Genomic DNA, 18,774 nt, shown 5'->3' with positions numbered 1-18,774 from the left:
ATTAATGGACAGACTAATGAGGGAACAGCATCAATAACACGTGATAACAAAGGAGGCCGAGACTTTGTTTTTCTATTTAACATCAGAAGTTTAATTCAATATGTACAACTAGTCTTATTAAAGCACTGCAATTTGCATTTACCTCTCCACGTCTTTAACAACATTTAGAATAGTTTATAATACCCCACTTCATTTACAGACACAGGACTGACCACATCTCTGCCTCTCCGGTCAATAAGCCCTCTAAAGTTTATCTACAATCTGATCATTAAAAAACAATTAAATCTCTGTTGGAGCACACAATCAACTGGCTTCCATTAACTGGTTCATACTGGGACGAGCCGAACCAGTCGGTGTACAGCAAGTGTGTAGATACCGATTAGCTGGGCCGAAATCAAGAATAACCCCTAAATCATTTGAACCGATTGGATGTGGTCAGTGTTACAGAGGAGACACAAAACAGAGAGAGCGACTCGTTCAGCACCTCAACTTCACCCCGAGAAATAAATGAAACAAGTCCTAAGTCCAGCTTCTTGTTCTGACCCGTCTGACACTCTTTTGAATGCTTGTGCGTCTTCATAACAATCACGCTATGAATCGTTTCATCCACCAAACTGATTTTGAATCATGTTATGAGTGCACACACACCATAATCAGTTAGTTGGATCTAAGCCGTGTAAACGTAAAGTCACATTTTCAGAGTGTATCCATGGAGACTGTTGATTAAACATACAGCTGGAGTCTGACTGAGGCCCAGCGACACCGCCCGCCATCCCTCACAGTCAGCTTCATAACACTGATCTGTAAACAGCACGTTTCTCTTTGTAAAACTGACCATCACCTGAAACATTTAAAGAAGCTTATTACAAGTCTTATTCATAGTGCATAGTGTGAGATACTGGATCACTGCTAGTTCAACAGGGTGAACACGTCCTGGGAAAGTTTCTTTTGTAACTAGAGCTGCAAATATTCACTGACTGATGGAAGAAAATTCATCTGTAAATATTCTGAGAACAGATTATTTGCTTCTCATGCAAAAAGGTCGAACAGATAACAGATAAGCTGGTTTCAGCTTCTTAAACATTCACTTTTTTTGCCATTTATACAAGTAAATAAAAGATTATTTGTGTTTTGGAGTGTTGGTTGGACAAAATAAACCATTCAAAGACGACACATTGACCTCTGGGAAATTGTGGTGAGCATTAAGATTAATCGATTACTCTTAAAAATAATAGTTTTTTGCAGCCACAACTGTAACACATATTTTCATGAAATGACCATAAGACATCGTCAGCCCCTGTGACCAGCACTAGAACCTCTAAATGTTTGACTCACATCTTCTGGCAGCTCAAACATTCAACCACTAATGAGAGTGAGTTTTTAATCGCATCATAAAAAATATAAAGACAAGCCAATTAAAAATCGGACTCTTTAAATGACGGACAGTGAAGAAGAAGAAGAAGAAGAAGAGGAGCATTTCAAATCATAATTCATCTACGTACGGCGCATTAATGGATCAGTAACACAGTATCTGCTGTAACGGATGCAGTTTGGTGACAATCATTTTGAACGTCATCATCTGAGAAAGACATTCTGGGCCAAAACAGAAAAAAACCAGAGTCAAGAAACAGAGAAAGAAACAAAACTGAAGCAACACCACGATGTTACGCAGAGATCCCTGGCAGTGCACACACTCCGATCAGTGGCTGCTGAGAGTTTCCCCCGGGCGGCTGTGGTTACTTCAGGGGCGAGGTCTTCATGGGAATCATTATTCTAGATTCCATGTGCTGGATAAGAGGGACTGTGGGACAGATACAAACAAAAGTGTTTCTGAATCATGCAACAACCTGCAAACAATCAGATGATGTGTTTATACAACCTGGACAAACCAACAACCCATTCGTTCTGACCCTCACAAGCTTAATTTTTTCTTAGTTCCATTTTATGATATTTTGTGGTGGAATCATCTCAAATCTTTTGTATTGCTAGAACTCTAGTTTGTAAAACTGACTTCAAGACATTTCTTTCAATTTGTTGCATGGTGACACCAAAACATGACGTGTAAAAACAAACATTTAACTGCTTGGAGAAAAAAAATTATAGGACCAAATACTGTAGGTAGTGTTTGGATGTGTAATGATCCTTCCCTGTCACACAGCCAGCTAGAAAACTGGTGAGACAGTGGTTAGTAACATTTAACAGAATCAAGTGGCTCTATGTTACATCAGTTGTTCGATGCAGCTGAACTGGATTTCTTTCTGAGGGACTCGGGTCAGATTTTTCCGCGACAGTCCAAAGGAAGTGACTTGTTCATGTTCCTCTCTGCTCTGCTGACAGTAGCTAACATTAGTTTAGAAATGGAGTCAACTGGCTTCCAGCACAGCACAGAAGTTGCAAAGAGCCTCTTCAAGATGATATTTTTTATCTACAAGATCCGACTCAAAGTTGATAATATTGTCCGGTGCTCTCACAAAGGTAAAGAGAGTCTTACCTGTGTAGTAGACGACCTCGTCCCAGCCGTCACGCTGCCAGGCTGCGTTTCTGATGTTTTCTCTGGACTGAAGATCTTTGTAAGCTGAAATTAAAAAAAGATATTGTTTAGTTTAAAATGTTGTATGGAGCTTTGACTCCAATCTACATATAACACCTGAAGTCTCCACCTTTAGAAAAGTGCCAACACGTGTATTATTGACACATTTGTGTAATTATTTGAAATACATCTGTAAACATCCACAATATGTTAACATTGTAGTAACGCCTGTATGTGGTTGTAAACTTGTGCTCACCCCATAGATGGTGAACAGTGTACAGACTTCCAATCTGAGAGAAAAAGCCTCCCACAGCCTCTTGGTTCTGCTGGCGGATCTCGATGGCTCGCGCCCTGCAGAGCAACCGAGCGTTAAATCTTTCACGAAAAAACACTGACAGCGTGTTATTGACGGGGTGCATCCATTAAAAAACAAGCATGAATTTGTAGGTTTTCCAAACCGATATCCCCAAATTCTTTTTTTTTTTCAAATCAAGACATTCAATTTTGATGGTTTTAACAAACCCACCATGTTTTATTTTAGTGCATTAACAGGCACATTTCCCAGTTATTATCAATTTAATTTGCGGGGTAAAAAAAAAAAAAAAGGGGGCAATTATGCTCAAGATTTACAAGTTATGTGTGATATATCTCGTCATGCTTTGAAGTCATGCATAGATTTTGTAGCCAAAAGTACCGTTGACTCATATTCATCTGCTACAATCTGTGAAACCAATGAAATAGTGGTGAGGAAACTTTAAATTGTTCAAATTGATAGTAGCTCTGCAGTTACAACAAAAAAGAACGCTTAAAAGCTTCTCAGGTTTTCAAAACGAGGTAATTTTTCCTACATGTAAAAAGGTTAAAAGAGGAATATATTAAGAGAAGTCATGTGTTACCAGTAGTTCCCCCACTCGATCATCGTCCCTGGCTGAAATAAGAACGTGGAGAGGAGAGAGATGTTGGTTAATGCTTAATGAGAACGAGGTGATGTATCCACGGTGTAAGAAGGTTTTTCACCCTGAGTTGGTATGATCGGAGCTCGTAGATGTTGGGTCCTGGACGAGGGACAGGTTCGTTCCAGAAACTGAACTCCAGCAGCAGCTGATTCCTACGAGACAGCAGCATCTTCCCCCGCTCGTTCCTGTAGTCCATAAACTTCTACAGTAACGACAAAGAACAGGAGCGCATCACTCAGGACATCAGGCTCATAAATACATCTGTAAAAAAAATATCAACACTCACTCAGAGAGCAGGAAAAGGTCAAGACAGTCAAGTCAGGTAGATTTTTAGTTGCACACGTCAAATGTGATAATTCAAGCACATTCACATTCTACACAACATGATCTGCCTGGCACAAGCACTTACTGAGTGTCTAAGAAGGAGGTGCACCTGGATGGACGAGGTGCCAGAGCTCATCAGCTTTGGATCGCTGATCATTAAATCCATCATTACACCCTTAAAAATCACCAGTTCTCATGATGAAGAGTATCAAGAAATGTGGCAACGTACACTCTTTTATTATCGAATATATTTTGTTGGAACATGAGAGGAAATTCATGTACAAAAAATAGAATTTGGATGAGGCAGGATTGGATTCATTTACTACACTTACCTTATTTATGATCTAAATTTGCATTTCTGTTAATATCATTGCACCAAAATTACAATCACACCAAACAGCTTGAGGATCACAAATAGATGAGTGAAAAAAAAAAAGAAATGGTCTGTGGGTCTAATCTGAGGGGTGCGCTGCCAGAAACGGCTGCCTACAGGTCACAAACTGCCAGTAAGCTGAACTATTCTGAGCACCCGTTACCTTATTCTGCCTGAGTTTGTTCATGACTTCGGTGAGAGCCGGGTATCCTCCCCGATATCTCCACAGGTGAACTAGAATAGAAGGAGCAGAAGAGCCAAACATAATGCAGCTCTCGAATATTTCTCTGTGTGTCTGTCTTTTATATTAGCAGCTGTACTTTAATTGTTTATCTCTCTAGACCACCTGTGGTCTGAGCTGGCATCATGACATCTCGTCGATCACTCCACACAGCTGAAATGTGAGATTCTGACCGGCAGAACAAATGCTGTGATACTCGTCAATCTAGTGAAATGAGAATGAGATAATGTTCATGCTGCTACACAAGACCGAATCAGCTAAATCTGATCAGTACCATAAACACCAACACAGTGCAAAGTAATAACAGACTGAATCCAGTGTTCAAAATGAAAAATAACACCTGAATGAAGCAATCATAAAGAAAAAAAAGGTTAATTTTACAGGACTAAACATAAAAAAGTGACGGTGATCTCTCAGTGGATGTTACTGTGTATTGTTTTCTCAGCCTACAACCAATGACTACGTTCATCGTAAATTCATCTGTTTATTATATTTTTAATTAACTGGTTACTTGTTTGGTCTATAAAAAGTCCGGATCATAGTTAAAAATGTTGTCAGTGTTTCCAAAAGGCATAAATTAAAAATGTCTTTGTCCACAACCAACAGATATTTAGTTTACTGTCATAGAAAGGTAAAGAAATCAGAACAAATTTAACACATTTAAGAATCAGGAATGAGAGAATTTAAACTATCTCTTAATAAATAACTCTCTAACAGGTGAAGATTGATGTAACCGTTGACAACTCATCACTGCAGCTCTGGTTCATACGTGAATGTGTTAGGTGAGGCAATTTTTAGATTCTCTTTATTAAGGCTTCTAATATTGCTGCTCTGTAACATTAGACACAGAATGATAAATGTCACCGCGAGGACAAAATGGACAGCAGCCCGGAAAACTGCAATACAGTCACAGCTATAATTAACTAAAATATAAAAAGCTGCCAAAAGGCCAGTTTGTGTCACTGAGGAGGAGAGAAACTGCAATATTATAAAGGATTTATTCTGTTTATTTTAAAGACTTTATAATGTTTAGAAAGTCAAACGCGGAGAAGAAATGAGCACAGTTAGAAAAATCCAGCAAACTGTTCCTCACCAGCAGCAGCTCCTTCACAGATCTATGAGATGATGAGATTCATTTTCAAGCTCAGTTATTTCTCTCTGATTCCTGCAAGTGTCTCGATGCAGTTGAACTTCACTTAATAATTACAACAAAAAAAAAACAGACGACGGCGACAGAACATGGAGAAGTAAACAACCCTCATGTTTGAGAAGCTGGACGGGTTCATTTGTGCTCGTTAGATGAATTCTGTCAGTTCACTACCTGTTAATTCATGGATCTTTTAAACAGGAATATATTATTTGTGTTTTTAATTCATGTTTAAAAAGAAGTTCATGTTTTATTACTACACTTGCTCGGCTGTGTGTTAACCTGCAGACATGGATCGTGCTCTTACCAGCTTGATCCTGCTCTCCATACCAGGTGTTCCAGGTGCCCACAAGCTCACAGGGGTACTCAAGGTCGGCGTGGATGGAAGGCAAGACGTCCTCACTAAAGGATTTACAGAGAACACACACAAATGTTGAAAAGAGAGAAATATCTGCAGCGTTTATAATAACAGCAACACAGATTACAGACTTCTTACCAAAGTTCATTGTAAGCATCGAGGCACTCAGGCTTGACATTGTGAACTGCAAGGAAACAAAAAACATGTTTAAATAATTTCTCATCTCAGTATTCCAGAAGAAAGTGTTTTTAAATCAAACACATACACTGTATTTTGTACAGGTTGTTGTCTTCCTTCTTGGCGAGCAGGTGAGAGTGAGCGTCTTTTCGGGGGTCGACCTTTCTAACAAAAAGAGACTTGAACCAGCTGTCTTCACGGAAACCCGAGCCGCTCCTGTGACAAAACAAGAACACAAAAGTTGGAAACAACCGACTCTTCATCTGCTGCACAACGAGGAAAAAAAGAAAAAAAGAGACGGAACAACAAAAGAAAGGCAGAGCAACCAGTGCAACCTACAATTACGCTGCCTGAACTTTTTAAACTGCAAGTCTGTAAAGCACTTTAAGTTCTGGTTCCTCAGAACCCGTCTGGCCTGCTCAGTGACGACAGTCCAGTCCTGGTCGCTGTGCCACTCTGTAATTTTATTCGTGTACAAGTAAACATTACACCATTTAATCTACGTAGCCACTTTTAAAATCAGAATTGAGTATTGAGCACAATTTAAATGAACACCTAAACCTTTCTATCTTATCACAAGTGTGCCAATGAGACAGAAACACAAACTGAGCAGCAGGTCCGAGTTTGGAGAAGCGACCGTGACCACTGAGCAGAACAGAACCGAGACGAGAGGAATTTAGACTAACAGAGACAGAATCCCCTTTGACTGAACGCCTGCTATTAATAATGCATTAAGAATCAAAAAGTAAGTAATACTCCGAGAAACACCAGAGAAGAATACTTTGTGCTTTTACTTCACCCTAACTCTTATCTGAAAAATATCCTACTCAGTGGATATGATGGTTGTGATTCTTTAAAAGCTAATTCAAATAATTAATACAGTAATTTAAAGACCTTTGAAGCAAATCACAAAGAGTTTCCTTGTAGTGACGTGCATGGCTTTGCAGCTGATGTTGGTGTAAATGCACAAGTTGGCAAAGTTGCAGCAAACTAAGAGCTTTTGCAGAAATGTTTACAGACTGAACTCAAACACAGCAGAGACACTGGGCTCAGCAGCACAGAGGCTGTAAGCTGTACATACTGCACATAACCAGAGGATTAGTCTACATGCACCAGTCACTTCATTTCAAACTTAATTTAAAAAGTACTCCCTGCTTTGTTTACTGTTGTTTCTCAGGGAGCCTCCCTCTGACAGCGTGCCAGCTCATGTAAACACAACTATTACTTTGCACAGTGGATTAAAGGATGTCAGATTATTAGCTAAACTTTATTCACATCGCAGCGTTTCAGTGATAAACATGTTTAAGGCAGCTTGGTTTGAGGCTACAGATCTGTCGCAGCAACAAAACCGTGTGATCCACTAATCAAAACAAGTCCAGCTGAGCTCAGAATCAGAACATTTTGACCTTGAAGTTTTGAATCTGACAGAAACTCTGTCGCGATTTTGTATTATTTAATCACAAGGCAACTACAACTCCAGAAACACACTTACAAAGTACGCAACTGTGTGTGTTAAACGAAAGTTGGGTCACAACTTTGTAATTCGGCTGAATGATAATTAGCTTATACATGAGAGTTAGCAACTTTAGAGCTAAGGGGCTAATGCTAGCGACGCTGCGAACGTAAGTTAACCAACGTCCGTACGCTAGCTTTAGCTTAGCCACCTAGCACACCGGACTTTGTCATTGGTGACAGCGCTACAGGGCATAAACACGTATCAAATCACACTTCTGCATTCAAGGTGGCGAATTCAAAAGGGGATAAACTTTCACCTTATGACGACCATGACCCGTCCGCTCGTCTGGAGCCCACTTCTCGTCTGTTTCAGGCCGTTGCCGACTCTTTGAAGGACTCTGGTCGCCATCTTTCCCCTGAACGCTGCTGTCGGTTCGCTCGGCTGCAGCCTCAGTCCGAGCTGCTGCTGCTGCAGCTGACGTTAAATCACCGACGATAACGTGACCCGTGTTCACTTCATGCACCGGGATCAGATCCCAGGAGACGTGGCGGTACAGAACACAGCAGGCTTGAAGTGACAGCAGCTGATCGGGGACGTAACTTTGATTTGCCAACTCGACTCTTGATGCTGTTCAGGTGAATTTCTAGTGTGCTTCACCTGATTTAAATTAAAATTATTTTTAAAAGCTCTCCTGTTGACTTCTATCATCCTACAACCTTTAACTTATTTTTGTTTCAAATAGAACACACATGGTCTTTTAATAGGAAATCTGTTTGTGCACATTTCAATTATTGTTTATCAGACTATCAAATGTATGACAAAGATCATAAACCAAGAGAGGAATGCACCAATTAATGCTACCGATTAAACTGCTTTTGCATTATGCACTCTATATAGACTTTAAACAGACAGATTTAAAAATAACTTTCAAACATTTTCGTGGTTTTGCAGTGAACACCATGCATACATCTGTCAGTAACACCCTGCATCCAGAATTTTATTGTAAATTCCTCAGAAATGTGTCTTGAATTCAAATCGACCGGAGCAGCAGGTGAAGAAAATGTATTAAGGCTGATTATTTCATACATTTTATATTTACAAAAACACCAGACAGAAACAGACAGAGAATTGCAGAGTAACATCTGATCAGCTAGCATTACTTCATAAAAGATTTTCCATCATGACGTAGGAGTCTGTGCCGGAGGAGCGTCGGCTGCACTGGACGCAGCAGAGATGTTGAGCTGCTGCAGTTTCTCTGTTAACGTTGCGTCCTCGTCCAGGCCGAGCGGAAGGTCAGTCAGAGGCTCGACAAACTCAGTTCCTGCAACTTTCTTTCCCGTCAGTGGGTCGACCACCCGACCGACCTTATACACGATCTCAGTTAGTTCATGTTTGACATGTTTGGACCGGGCCTCAGTCAGAGCCTTGAGGAGGACGATGTCTCCCACTGTGCACTGCTGCAGGGCGTCGTGGGCGAAGTACGTCTTCCTCTTGTTGTAGTACTGTGGAGGGAAACATCATCAGACTTAATCACTGTGCAGAGATCAATAAATAAATCCATCTGAAATCAATCAACGTGGCTAGAGGTAGTGAACTGATCATTTTTGCTGAATTATATCGTATATATTCTTGACCCACTGCAGGAAGATTATTTATGATTTGGAGAACTGATTGATTATTAACTGATATACAACAATAAACAACAAAGTACAGCTAACTGTGTTACAGCAACTTTATATACTGGGGCTGTTGTGATATACCGATATTTAAAAAAGAATAGTGAATGAAAGGAATCTTTTTTAAAAGTACTAACTCTGGTTGCCACTCACCATAAAACAGAAACATGACTTTAGTGTAACTGCTTTTTGTCAACTTCTGTAAAGTGAAGGTTTCAGAATCTCTTCTCCTCCTTAAAAGTTTATTCTGTGTGTTAGTCATTCGCCAAATAAGAGACGCTGATATTTTGACAGCAGCTTATAAACTGAAGCAGAGAGAAGTTTTGTTGAACATTTCTTCATCTGTCAAACTGAGAAAAGTTTGTTTTGTCATCTGCACCAATCCTTTGTGTAACACATGACACCTGTGCTTGAACGTCACAGCTTCACCTTGAGCAGGTAGGGGTCCAGCACGAGCCTCGTGACTCTCACTTTGGCAGTTTTGCGCATCTTGGTTCCGATGACTTTGCCGATGATCCACTTCGCATGGACCGATACGCGCTTGGCCGACATCCTTGAAACCTCTAATCAAGCCTGAAACACAGAAGACATTAACATTGATCACCACACACTAATTGACACGTGTTGATCGGCTAAATTATTTAATTTAATGCGATTTATTTGAATTACCGTTAAACGTAACGGTCGTGGAGTTAGCATAGCTTCCTGTTGTGCTAACAGAGACAAACTAATACTCTTAATCTTTACGTTGAACGTTACATCATCGATATTCACATTAATGTACAACTGAGACTTTGGCATTAAAAAAATACACAACAATACTAATTGCGGGGGCTACACAGTTAGCTTAGCTGCGGCTAACGTCATTTTAACTTAGCAACAACCGCACTCGTTCAAAAACCGGAAACACGAGCCACAGCGGATTAATTTCACAGTTACACAAACCAAAATATGAAGGTAGAGTTTATAGAACAAACTCACCGAATCTAAATGACAGGAATGAATCTTTAGAAGGTCAAAATCTCCTCAGACTGAAGGATCCTCCATGCTGCTCCACGGCGGCTTGTTTTGATGACGTACTACGGCAAGAACAGAGGGACAGTTTGTGCGGACAGTGGTTTATTATGAATGAATGAATGAAACTTGCACTCTGTCGTTTTGGGAGAGAAACTATGAGCAAAGCTAATCATTTTATTTAATTGGTGCTGTTAATCTGGCTGGTTGATGTGGTTTAGAACTAAGTTTGCACTTTTATGTTTTGGTTTAGTTCCTGAATTTCCTTTTCTCCCCTGACAAAGATTACATTTTCATTTTGGCCACAAGATGGCAGCAGATAAACATCCCTCCAAACCACTGAAAGCAGAGACTTTAATGTTCCCAGTTAATAAGTTTGGTGGCAAGAGCAACAAAATCAGCCTGAAGGCAGATTAATAATAGTGTTTATTATCGCAGCAGGACAGGTGTGATGGATTCCTGCCATGTTGCAGCCTGTGTGAGACTGACACACAGCTGCAGATGGTTCCCCTCACACCATCTGATGACACACATTCTGACTGATGTAACCACGACTGCAGACACTGAGAACATGTCATCATAAAAGAGAAAGGAGGCTACAATTAACAACAGAAACACATCAAAAACATTCAAAAAGAAAAGTGTCATCAGGAATCCCCCACGAAGAGCACCAGGCTTTGAAGACAGTTTTCATAGCGGCCGAACTGTGTAACACTTTATCCATAACCTTACTTGGTCAAAGTAGCATCTGTACAACAATGCATACATTTTTTGGCACATTATAACCCAGACAAAATGACTTGTTCCTCTGTCATAGTTTGATGCATTTGGTCCAATACAATTCAGAAAAGTCTAGAAAAGCTGCACGATTCAAATCATTTCATCCACATTCAAGTTAGCCCGTCGCCAAAACCAGAAGTTAGCTGGCGTGGTCAGCGGTTGGTGCACGAGCTCTTTGTGCCCACGAAAACACGAAAATATCCAGGTATCATCATTCCTGGGAGGTTGAGTGGCTTCGAAGCTGAGCAGTGCTTTAAGTTCAACGCTAACATCGGCATCCCAACATACTCAGCTGATATTAAATAGCAGGAATAATGTTTATGTGTCTACAATCTAAACTTAGCATGTTAGCATGCTATCATGTACTTTTTTACCAATTCAGCTGAGGCAGGAACACCATGAGGTTTGTTGGTCATAAACAAAAGCTTTGAACAAACTGAAAATCTGATCTGACGTGACACTTGAAGAAAAGTCATCAGATCACTAAAGTCATCAGGATTTATCCACTGGAGAACATGAATGTCTGTACAAAATGTCCTCACAATCAACCCAGTACTGTTTTTTTGTTTTTTTTTAATACTGACATGTTTTTTGGACCAACATTACCATGTAGAGAGAAAAGTATCAGCAGAATCACTAAAACACATTTGCCTGCATCTCTTTAAATGAAATTATAAAACTCTTATCTTAAGACAACAATATTCCTAACGAGACAATTACCCTGTTATCTTTATAAAAATACCTCTTCCAATATCACGAGAAAACAAGTCATGAACTTGAGATAATGATATAGGAGAAAAAAATGCATCCTTCGAGAGCCATATCGTAGAAAACGTCTTCACCAGTTTGTTTGACACTGATGTCTCTATGACATACTTCTGTCAAATGACCACACGTTTACCTTTATACCCTCTGCAGCCATTCAACGATGATAGAAGCTCTTCTGGATCTCCACTGAAGCAGATGTAAATGACTGTGAGGGGGGGAGAGATTAACACAGATGCATTCATACCACAGCATTAACGGTCGTGTCCCTGAGCAGGACTTGGCCGTGGCTCAGAACCAACCACAGGCGGACCAATCTGGTCTTAATCAGGTCCATGTTGTAGTAAAGCACAGGTCTGGGTCTCTGTTTCCCATTTAAGGCAGTGCAGCATTGGTATACCCCTGCCAGAATTACAGCATTAGCCAACTTTAGTCTCCTTCGTACAAGAACACTGAGACAATTCACATGGTACCGACTGTTTTCATACTGTTAAACGTGTAATGTAAGGCTGAAGTGATGTTGCGCAGCGCTCCACAGAATAGAGATGCTGCACACTGGCTGCCACCACATCATCATATGGGTCCAAAGAATAGAACGTCTGTTTTATTGCACTCTAATACTGTAAAAAAAAACAAAAAACAACAACAACACAGGAGCAGCTCCACTACGAGTTCTATCGCTTATCACATCTATGGGTAAGCCTACACGGCCCGATCACATGGTATCAATGGCCATATTACAATATTTACCCAATGATAATCACATACAGACCTAATTGCAAATGCAGCCAATGTTTTTATATACGAGAGAGCCGAAACGGTCAGTTATCAGCTCCGAATCATGCGAAAGCACGGCTGAAGTGACATAAGACAGAGGCCTGATAGCACATAGACTGTGTGATTACACATGTATGTTTTCTATGATAACACACTGACCTCTTAATCAGCAGGTTTTATGTTTTCAGATTAACATGCGAGAGTAATGCTGGCATACATGGATGTTATTAGTCTTCAGATATGACATTTCTTAATAGATTACAATATTTAGCTAGAGTGTTTGTGTTCGGCTTTGACGGAGCCAGTTGCTGAATTAGAATCAGCCCTGAGGACCTGTGCATGGGGTCGTCGTAAAGCTGGGAAACGCTGAGCAACTGTATTGTAGAAATACTGGGAAGATTTGGTGATGAGAGAATGTGTTGTTGATTTCAGAGTTTAAAAAAGGGTCACAATAAACGCTGTGCATTGACTTGGGGCTTGAAATTAGGACCCAGGGAACATCGCTTCTGTCCAGACTACTCAGACTAAACTCTAAAAGTGAAATGATTATTAAAATGGTGTAATTAAAGGGACAGTTCATCCCAAAATCAGAAATACATATTATCCCTCTTACCTATATATAGATATAAAGGAACTAGAGGGCACTTGTGGATCTCAAAGCACGAGAAAATGTATATTTAAAACTAGAATTATTATCTCGAGCACCAGTCAAATACCTGTTCATGAGTTATGTTGATGGCAAATGACCAGTTAATGTTTCACAGAACATGATGATGTCACAGTGAAGTTGACCTTTCACCTTTTTGATATAGAATGTCATCGCTTCATTATTTTATTCTGAGACATTTTTTTGTGAAATGTTGTTGTAATTATCATATGAATTGTTGAGAAATGGCCAAAGATGTGCTTTGTGAGAAGTCACAGTGACCTCTGACCACCAGAATCTAATCTTTGAGTGGACATTTTTGCCAAATTAAAAGTAATTACCTCAAGTTGCTCTTGAGATACCGTGTTTACAAGAATGGGACAGACAGATGGAGGGACAACCCTGCCTCCAGACACAACTAACGCCGGCACAGACGCATAAAAACCCAACAGCGATGTCTCTTACCAGAAATCATGACCCCTTTGGAAATCCTTCACTTTTTGGTGTCAGGAACCAGCAGGACGACGACTCTGTCATCCTAAAAAACATGCACAAAACATCTTTAATAGATATCATGAAGCTCAGCCTGCTTTGTTGGAAGGATAACGTCACACTGTCTCCGCTTCATTCAGCTTCCAGCACTAAGGGTTAAAAGTTGAATGTGAGATTGCACGGTGGTGGCAGCGAGACTCGAGGAAGGGCGAGGCACGGCGGACAGGAAAAAGCTCGGCATACATTCGTGGTCGATGTGAAACGGCAGTGAGTCATAGGATGGCAAGCTAATGTGTTTGTTTTCATGGTGGATTGACTGTGGGGTTAATGAGAGTGTTCCCCTTCTGAGCAGAATTCAAACAGAGCTGGTGATGATTATGCAGCGATGGTTATCCTCGAGGTCCTGTCCGTCTCAGACTATCTGTGCACTTTCTTTCATCTTTTGTTCTGCTCATTGCCGCTGAAGTGTTGCTTTAACCCCAGTCACACTGATGACTCGTCTGCGAGGCGGCGAGCGGCGGCGCGTGGCATGAGGTCCGGACAGAGAGTCCACAGAGCCAGAAGAACAAAGTGTTGTTAGGCTTATGGTTTGATTATTCAGTTCTGAACCGTTTAAACTCTTCAAAAATAGTCACGACTGACTGTGTTCTACCGCAACACACCAGTCCAGTTTGTGATGTGTCTGTCTGTAGACCTGGTTTAGGTCCAACCAGAGGATACATTTGGATGAGGCTGTGAGCCAACAGGGTCAGAAATTTAAAAAAGTGAATATCTAAGACTATCTGCCACACTGTCAGTTGCATTGTGGGTAAGTCCTCACTTGTATATATTTATGGACCCTCAGCATAATATATACATTTGGCAGCGTCTTGGTTTATATGCATGATGACTCCTGACACGTCTGTCAGAGGTGAGAATTTAAACTGTCACTAAACTCCGACTCTCTGACGGTGTGACACTGTCCCAACACATGACATCCCGTCTTTTTCTTGGCCTTCACACACACTTCCATCATGCAGATAATTACAAAGCGCAGTTGTGGTATGTTCTCACTCTCCTGCCTCTCTAACAACATTTGTTGTCACGGCTCGTGGTAATACCTAAAAGTGACTGTTTATTTCATATTTTGCATGCGAGTGACTGTGAGGCGTTTGTGTCCCTGTGCTGTTTGTGCTGCTGTGCACAGACCTCCTTCTGTGTCCTGACAGACGTGAAGCTATTACATCAACATGGAGCTGTGGGTCCTCAGGGAGGAGGGCATAAATCAAAGCATGAGCCAAAATCAAATCCAGCTTTTGTGGATCACATGCTGAGGAAAGAATAATGCTCCCTGTCTGTTTGTGTATCACTCTGTACAGTAGATATAGAGCATCTTAATATTACATTTGTGCAAAATCAACTGAAAAGACACATTTTAATGAATTATAAGTACTACCTATTGCCTCGTCTATAATAATGCATCATGTTGTAAGCATGTAATCATTCATGTTCTGCAAAATGTCATTCCGTAAAATCTGAAGAAACGCCGCTGCCACCAGAGAACGAAAACAAACAGGAAGTGGAGACGTGATGTTTTGCACTGAGCCGCAACAAACCTCTTTTAATTTTCACTTCAACAACTTCTGTCTTACAGCAACTCTGAGGGGACACACATCGTTTCTGTGCTCTCAGGGCTTTTAAATCATGATGTCACAATCGTACAGGGCTCAGAAGTGGATGATGGACCTACAAGTTGTTGTAGTTGGAGTATCGAGGAGACTCGGGGGATCTGGATGCTGAACCAACCCTCCTTCCCCTCCTATCAATTTCTGTCACTTCTCTTCTGTCCTCTATGGAATAAAGGCGTTATTAGTAGTATTAATAGTGCAGTCTTTGCTGTCTCAGGCCTCTCCGTCTCTGCATGATCTAAAATACCTGAGTCAACTAATCGCAGGTTTCACATACAGCACATACGGCTCTGCTAACAAATTGGGGTTTAAGGGGGTTTAGGCGCGACTCTGTGGCAGCTGAGGTATGTCAGCCTGCATGTAACGGCACCAGAGTCGTGTTCGGTGCCATATGTTCTACCACAAAGACACATTAAACATTAAAGTGGGTCAAGGGTAACAATATGGTATCACTTTGGCTAATGTGCTGTAAATTAAATATCCAAGTCGGGAGGGATTCAGAGATATTCCCCGGGCAGTGACTTCATCTCTTCCTGTCTCCGCTGCCAGCCCCCCTGACCTTGTAAAGCGCGTGTTGTAAGCGAATACTCCCTCGAAATGGAGCGTCACACAGTTGGTCCGGTCCGGGCTTCATAACGGGTCTCTGTGGTTTGACGTAGGTGATATCCTTGTCAATACCTGCAGCGGAAACACATGAGATATTCCTGTTCGAGCCGTGTGTCATTCGTCTGAGCGTGTGAAGCAGAGCGTTCCACCGTAAATCCCTCTGAGATGTCGGGCCAGTAATATGGTTCATATTTACAATTCATAAATCATGGTTGAATAATCTGATTGGCTTCATAAAGTCTTTTTGTCTATGCATAATACAAACAGTGTGATCAGGCGGTGAACAGACGTTTCTTCTTGTGTTTATTACTGTAGAAAATATTGATTAAAGTGGCTCTAATCTCATCAAATTAAACGTTTTCAATGACTAGCTAAATTAACTTTTTATGTTACATTGGGTTTCTGTGGTCGCCTCTGGCTTCTGTTGTATCTGTTGTGACTCCAAACTGATCTCAGCTTCATTCTCTGCCAACGAGCAACACACAAACATTTCACAGGTGTTTGAAACTCAAATGTTTTCAGAGGAGTTTACCTTTAAGAGTCACTGGGAATCCCGGCCACAGCCATGTGAATCCTATCAGTACACCGACAGAGGAGAGACATGATTAAATTAAACAGCGATGGAGGTAGAACATCACATATATTTCCCACAGTGCAGTGAGGTCATGGTTTTGGCTCGCGTCTGCTGGGACCTCCACAAGATAATTGAGCTCTATCTCTGAACATGTGATGAAAAGCCAATGTAAAGTCTCCGCTGGCTTCTCATGGCGTTAACATGAAGCATGTTCGGGGAGGAGGCCTGTTCGACCTGAACGAGCAATGATTGCTAAAGGAAAGTTGTAACGAAGTGCCAACAGCTGGGTCGTATCGTGCAGTGCAAGCATTTCCATTGTGTGTGGTGATTAAATCTAGAGCAATCATCTGTCCAAGTTGGACTGCACGTTTGAGTTGATAACCTCTGACTATGAGTTGTAAAGATGTCAAACATCTTTTTGCCAGAATCTCAAATTGTGAAACTGTCTCTGATTTATCCCAAAAGCTCGAGAGAAGAGCGAAAATCAATTTTCCTTCGAGAAAAGTCTTCAGGCGTGTTATTTGCTCTTCTTTTGATGAAATATTCGCTCCAGTTCTGATATAAATGATGCCAGCAGCATCTACACTAACCTCCAGAGGAGCTCTGATACAGTCGAGGTATGTAACAAACTTCAGCTACGGAGTCTAAACCAAAACCCTCATGAGGATACGTATGAGACCATGTTGGTTTGAGTTCGGTGCAGCTACTGAACCTAATGAACCGGCAGCTGAAGGTGATTTTGCAGCACAAAGCAAGAAAAAACTCAAAATAGGATTATTTGGTATAAAGCCTGCTGTTGGGAAACAGATCCTGGTGGTCCAGTGTGTTTAAACCTTGACGATAGTTGTTTGTTTATGTGACTTTTTCTCATTCGCTCAGTGACGTTTAGAACTGACCTCATTTTTTAATCCATCCAACAAAGTCAAAAAATCAACTCAAGTGTCTGCACTCTCTAGGAAACCGAATGTTAAAAGAAATAACAACAAAGCATCTCCATGGCCACTGCTGGCCGAGCGCAGCGCTCCAGTAACGCTGTACATCAAACTCGAGGCATTGTGTCACCAGCTCATGATTTATGGCACCGCCGACCAGACAGCTCGATAGTCTATAAAAAGATTACAGTAACTTCATTAGTTTTATTTTCTCTGCTGCCTCTAAGAAACACCCGTCAGTGCTGCTCATAGTTTCAGCATCTAGGTCAGAGTTTCTGCTGCCAAAATGTCTCAGCTCAGTATTTATATCACGTCTGCGTGATTGTGCCTGATTCTATGTATGGTCAGGAGGAGAGGACGTATCGCAGGTATGAGCCACAAGCAGAGCTCATGAATCCTGCTGCCAGAGTTCTGAGTGGCAGCTCGGTCCAATTGTCTCATGTCTCTCTCTCCACTCCATCTTTCTTCACTTTCAGTCTCTCTCTCTCTCTCTCTCTCTCTCTCTCTCTGGCTGCAAAGTGATTAAACTCTCCTGTTGCATTTTGGATGCAATTCAAAGATCAGACACTTTGGAGTCATAGCTGTGGCATGCACTGGCAACACACACACACACACACACACACACACACACACACACACACCGTTCTGCACAGCGCAGACATCGATGTGCAGCAGACAAGTGAGTTTTATGTTTATGCTCTCAATCTCGTGTCGTCCAGCGTTCTGACTATCAGACTGCTGAGAGATAATTGTAATTGCTGCATTAAGTCATCCTGACAAGCTATGAATCGAGTCTCAAAAGCACGAATTTAACCCAGTTTTTTATAATGACATCATTAGTTACATGATTGTGTTTCGCTCACTGGCCCTCTGGGTAACGGACAAACTGTCTCAACTGGTCAGATAACATCACATAAAGCTGAATATAAACCTTTTGTATTTGTATTTTTGTTCTGCACAAACCAACCAGCCTTTGTTTTAACTGTTGATGATAACTGATGAGAGGGTGTTACCTGTTGGGTCGAGTTTTAGGGACAAGATGACAAAAACGATTTCTCCTTTCAGTGTTTCCTCTCACGTTGCTGGCAGACGCCTCAGGAAACCAAACTTTATAGAGGCAACACTTCCCTCTCTGCGCTGCACAGTCGCAGTAATTATGGTAATTACTGTGTTTGTGGAGGTGTAGTCATTGCACAGGTCAGTGGTGTTGCTCTCCCACACACACAAACACGGCAACATCCTTTCACTGTGACAGCCAAACACACACAGACACACACACAGAC

General features: G+C 41.2%; 2 protein-coding genes across 2 annotated transcripts; both read right to left on the bottom strand.

Annotated features, from left to right (window-relative positions):
- Nucleotides 1-67: 67 nt before the first annotated feature.
- On the bottom strand, nucleotides 68-8,189 carry LOC119031339 (protein NipSnap homolog 2-like). The gene is made up of 10 exons (XM_037119754.1): nucleotides 7,879-8,189; nucleotides 6,195-6,322; nucleotides 6,068-6,113; nucleotides 5,879-5,973; nucleotides 4,347-4,417; nucleotides 3,548-3,688; nucleotides 3,427-3,458; nucleotides 2,787-2,881; nucleotides 2,492-2,575; nucleotides 68-1,801 (listed from the first exon to the last, which is right to left on the bottom strand). Exons 1-10 carry the CDS (start codon nucleotides 7,968-7,970, stop codon nucleotides 1,737-1,739), a joined length of 849 nt encoding a protein of 282 aa, XP_036975649.1. The 5' UTR covers nucleotides 7,971-8,189; the 3' UTR covers nucleotides 68-1,736.
- A 343-nt stretch (nucleotides 8,190-8,532) lies between these two features.
- Nucleotides 8,533-13,704, bottom strand: mrps17 (mitochondrial ribosomal protein S17). Its single transcript, XM_037119774.1, has 4 exons — nucleotides 13,686-13,704; nucleotides 10,220-10,317; nucleotides 9,668-9,811; nucleotides 8,533-9,064 (listed from the first exon to the last, which is right to left on the bottom strand). The coding sequence occupies exons 3-4, from the start codon at nucleotides 9,788-9,790 to the stop codon at nucleotides 8,741-8,743; spliced, it is 447 nt and encodes a 148-aa protein (XP_036975669.1). The 5' UTR covers nucleotides 9,791-9,811; nucleotides 10,220-10,317; nucleotides 13,686-13,704; the 3' UTR covers nucleotides 8,533-8,740.
- Between the last annotated feature and the right edge of the window lie 5,070 nt (nucleotides 13,705-18,774).

The sequence above is a fragment of the Acanthopagrus latus genome, chromosome 13, assembly GCF_904848185.1.
Source record: "Acanthopagrus latus isolate v.2019 chromosome 13, fAcaLat1.1, whole genome shotgun sequence".
NCBI lineage: Eukaryota > Metazoa > Chordata > Actinopteri > Spariformes > Sparidae > Acanthopagrus > Acanthopagrus latus.
This window is presented reverse-complemented; position numbering and strand designations above follow the sequence as displayed.

Excerpts from the sequence above, each read along its gene's own strand:
- mrps17 (XM_037119774.1), bottom strand. The coding sequence starts at position 9,790 with ATGTCGGCCAAGCGCGTATCGGTCCATGCGAAGTGGATCATCGGCAAA. Across the intron at positions 9,065-9,667 it reads TGGACCCCTACCTGCTCAAG|TACTACAACAAGAGGAAGAC; the intron begins GTGAAGCTGTGA and ends TTCCCTCCACAG.
- LOC119031339 (XM_037119754.1), bottom strand. The coding sequence starts at position 7,970 with ATGGCGACCAGAGTCCTTCAAAGAGTCGGCAACGGCCTGAAACAGACG. Across the intron at positions 6,323-7,878 it reads CGGGTCATGGTCGTCATAAG|GAGCGGCTCGGGTTTCCGTG; the intron begins GTGAAAGTTTAT and ends GTTTTGTCACAG. Across the intron at positions 6,114-6,194 it reads CAACCTGTACAAAATACAGT|TTCACAATGTCAAGCCTGAG; the intron begins GTATGTGTTTGA and ends GTTTCCTTGCAG.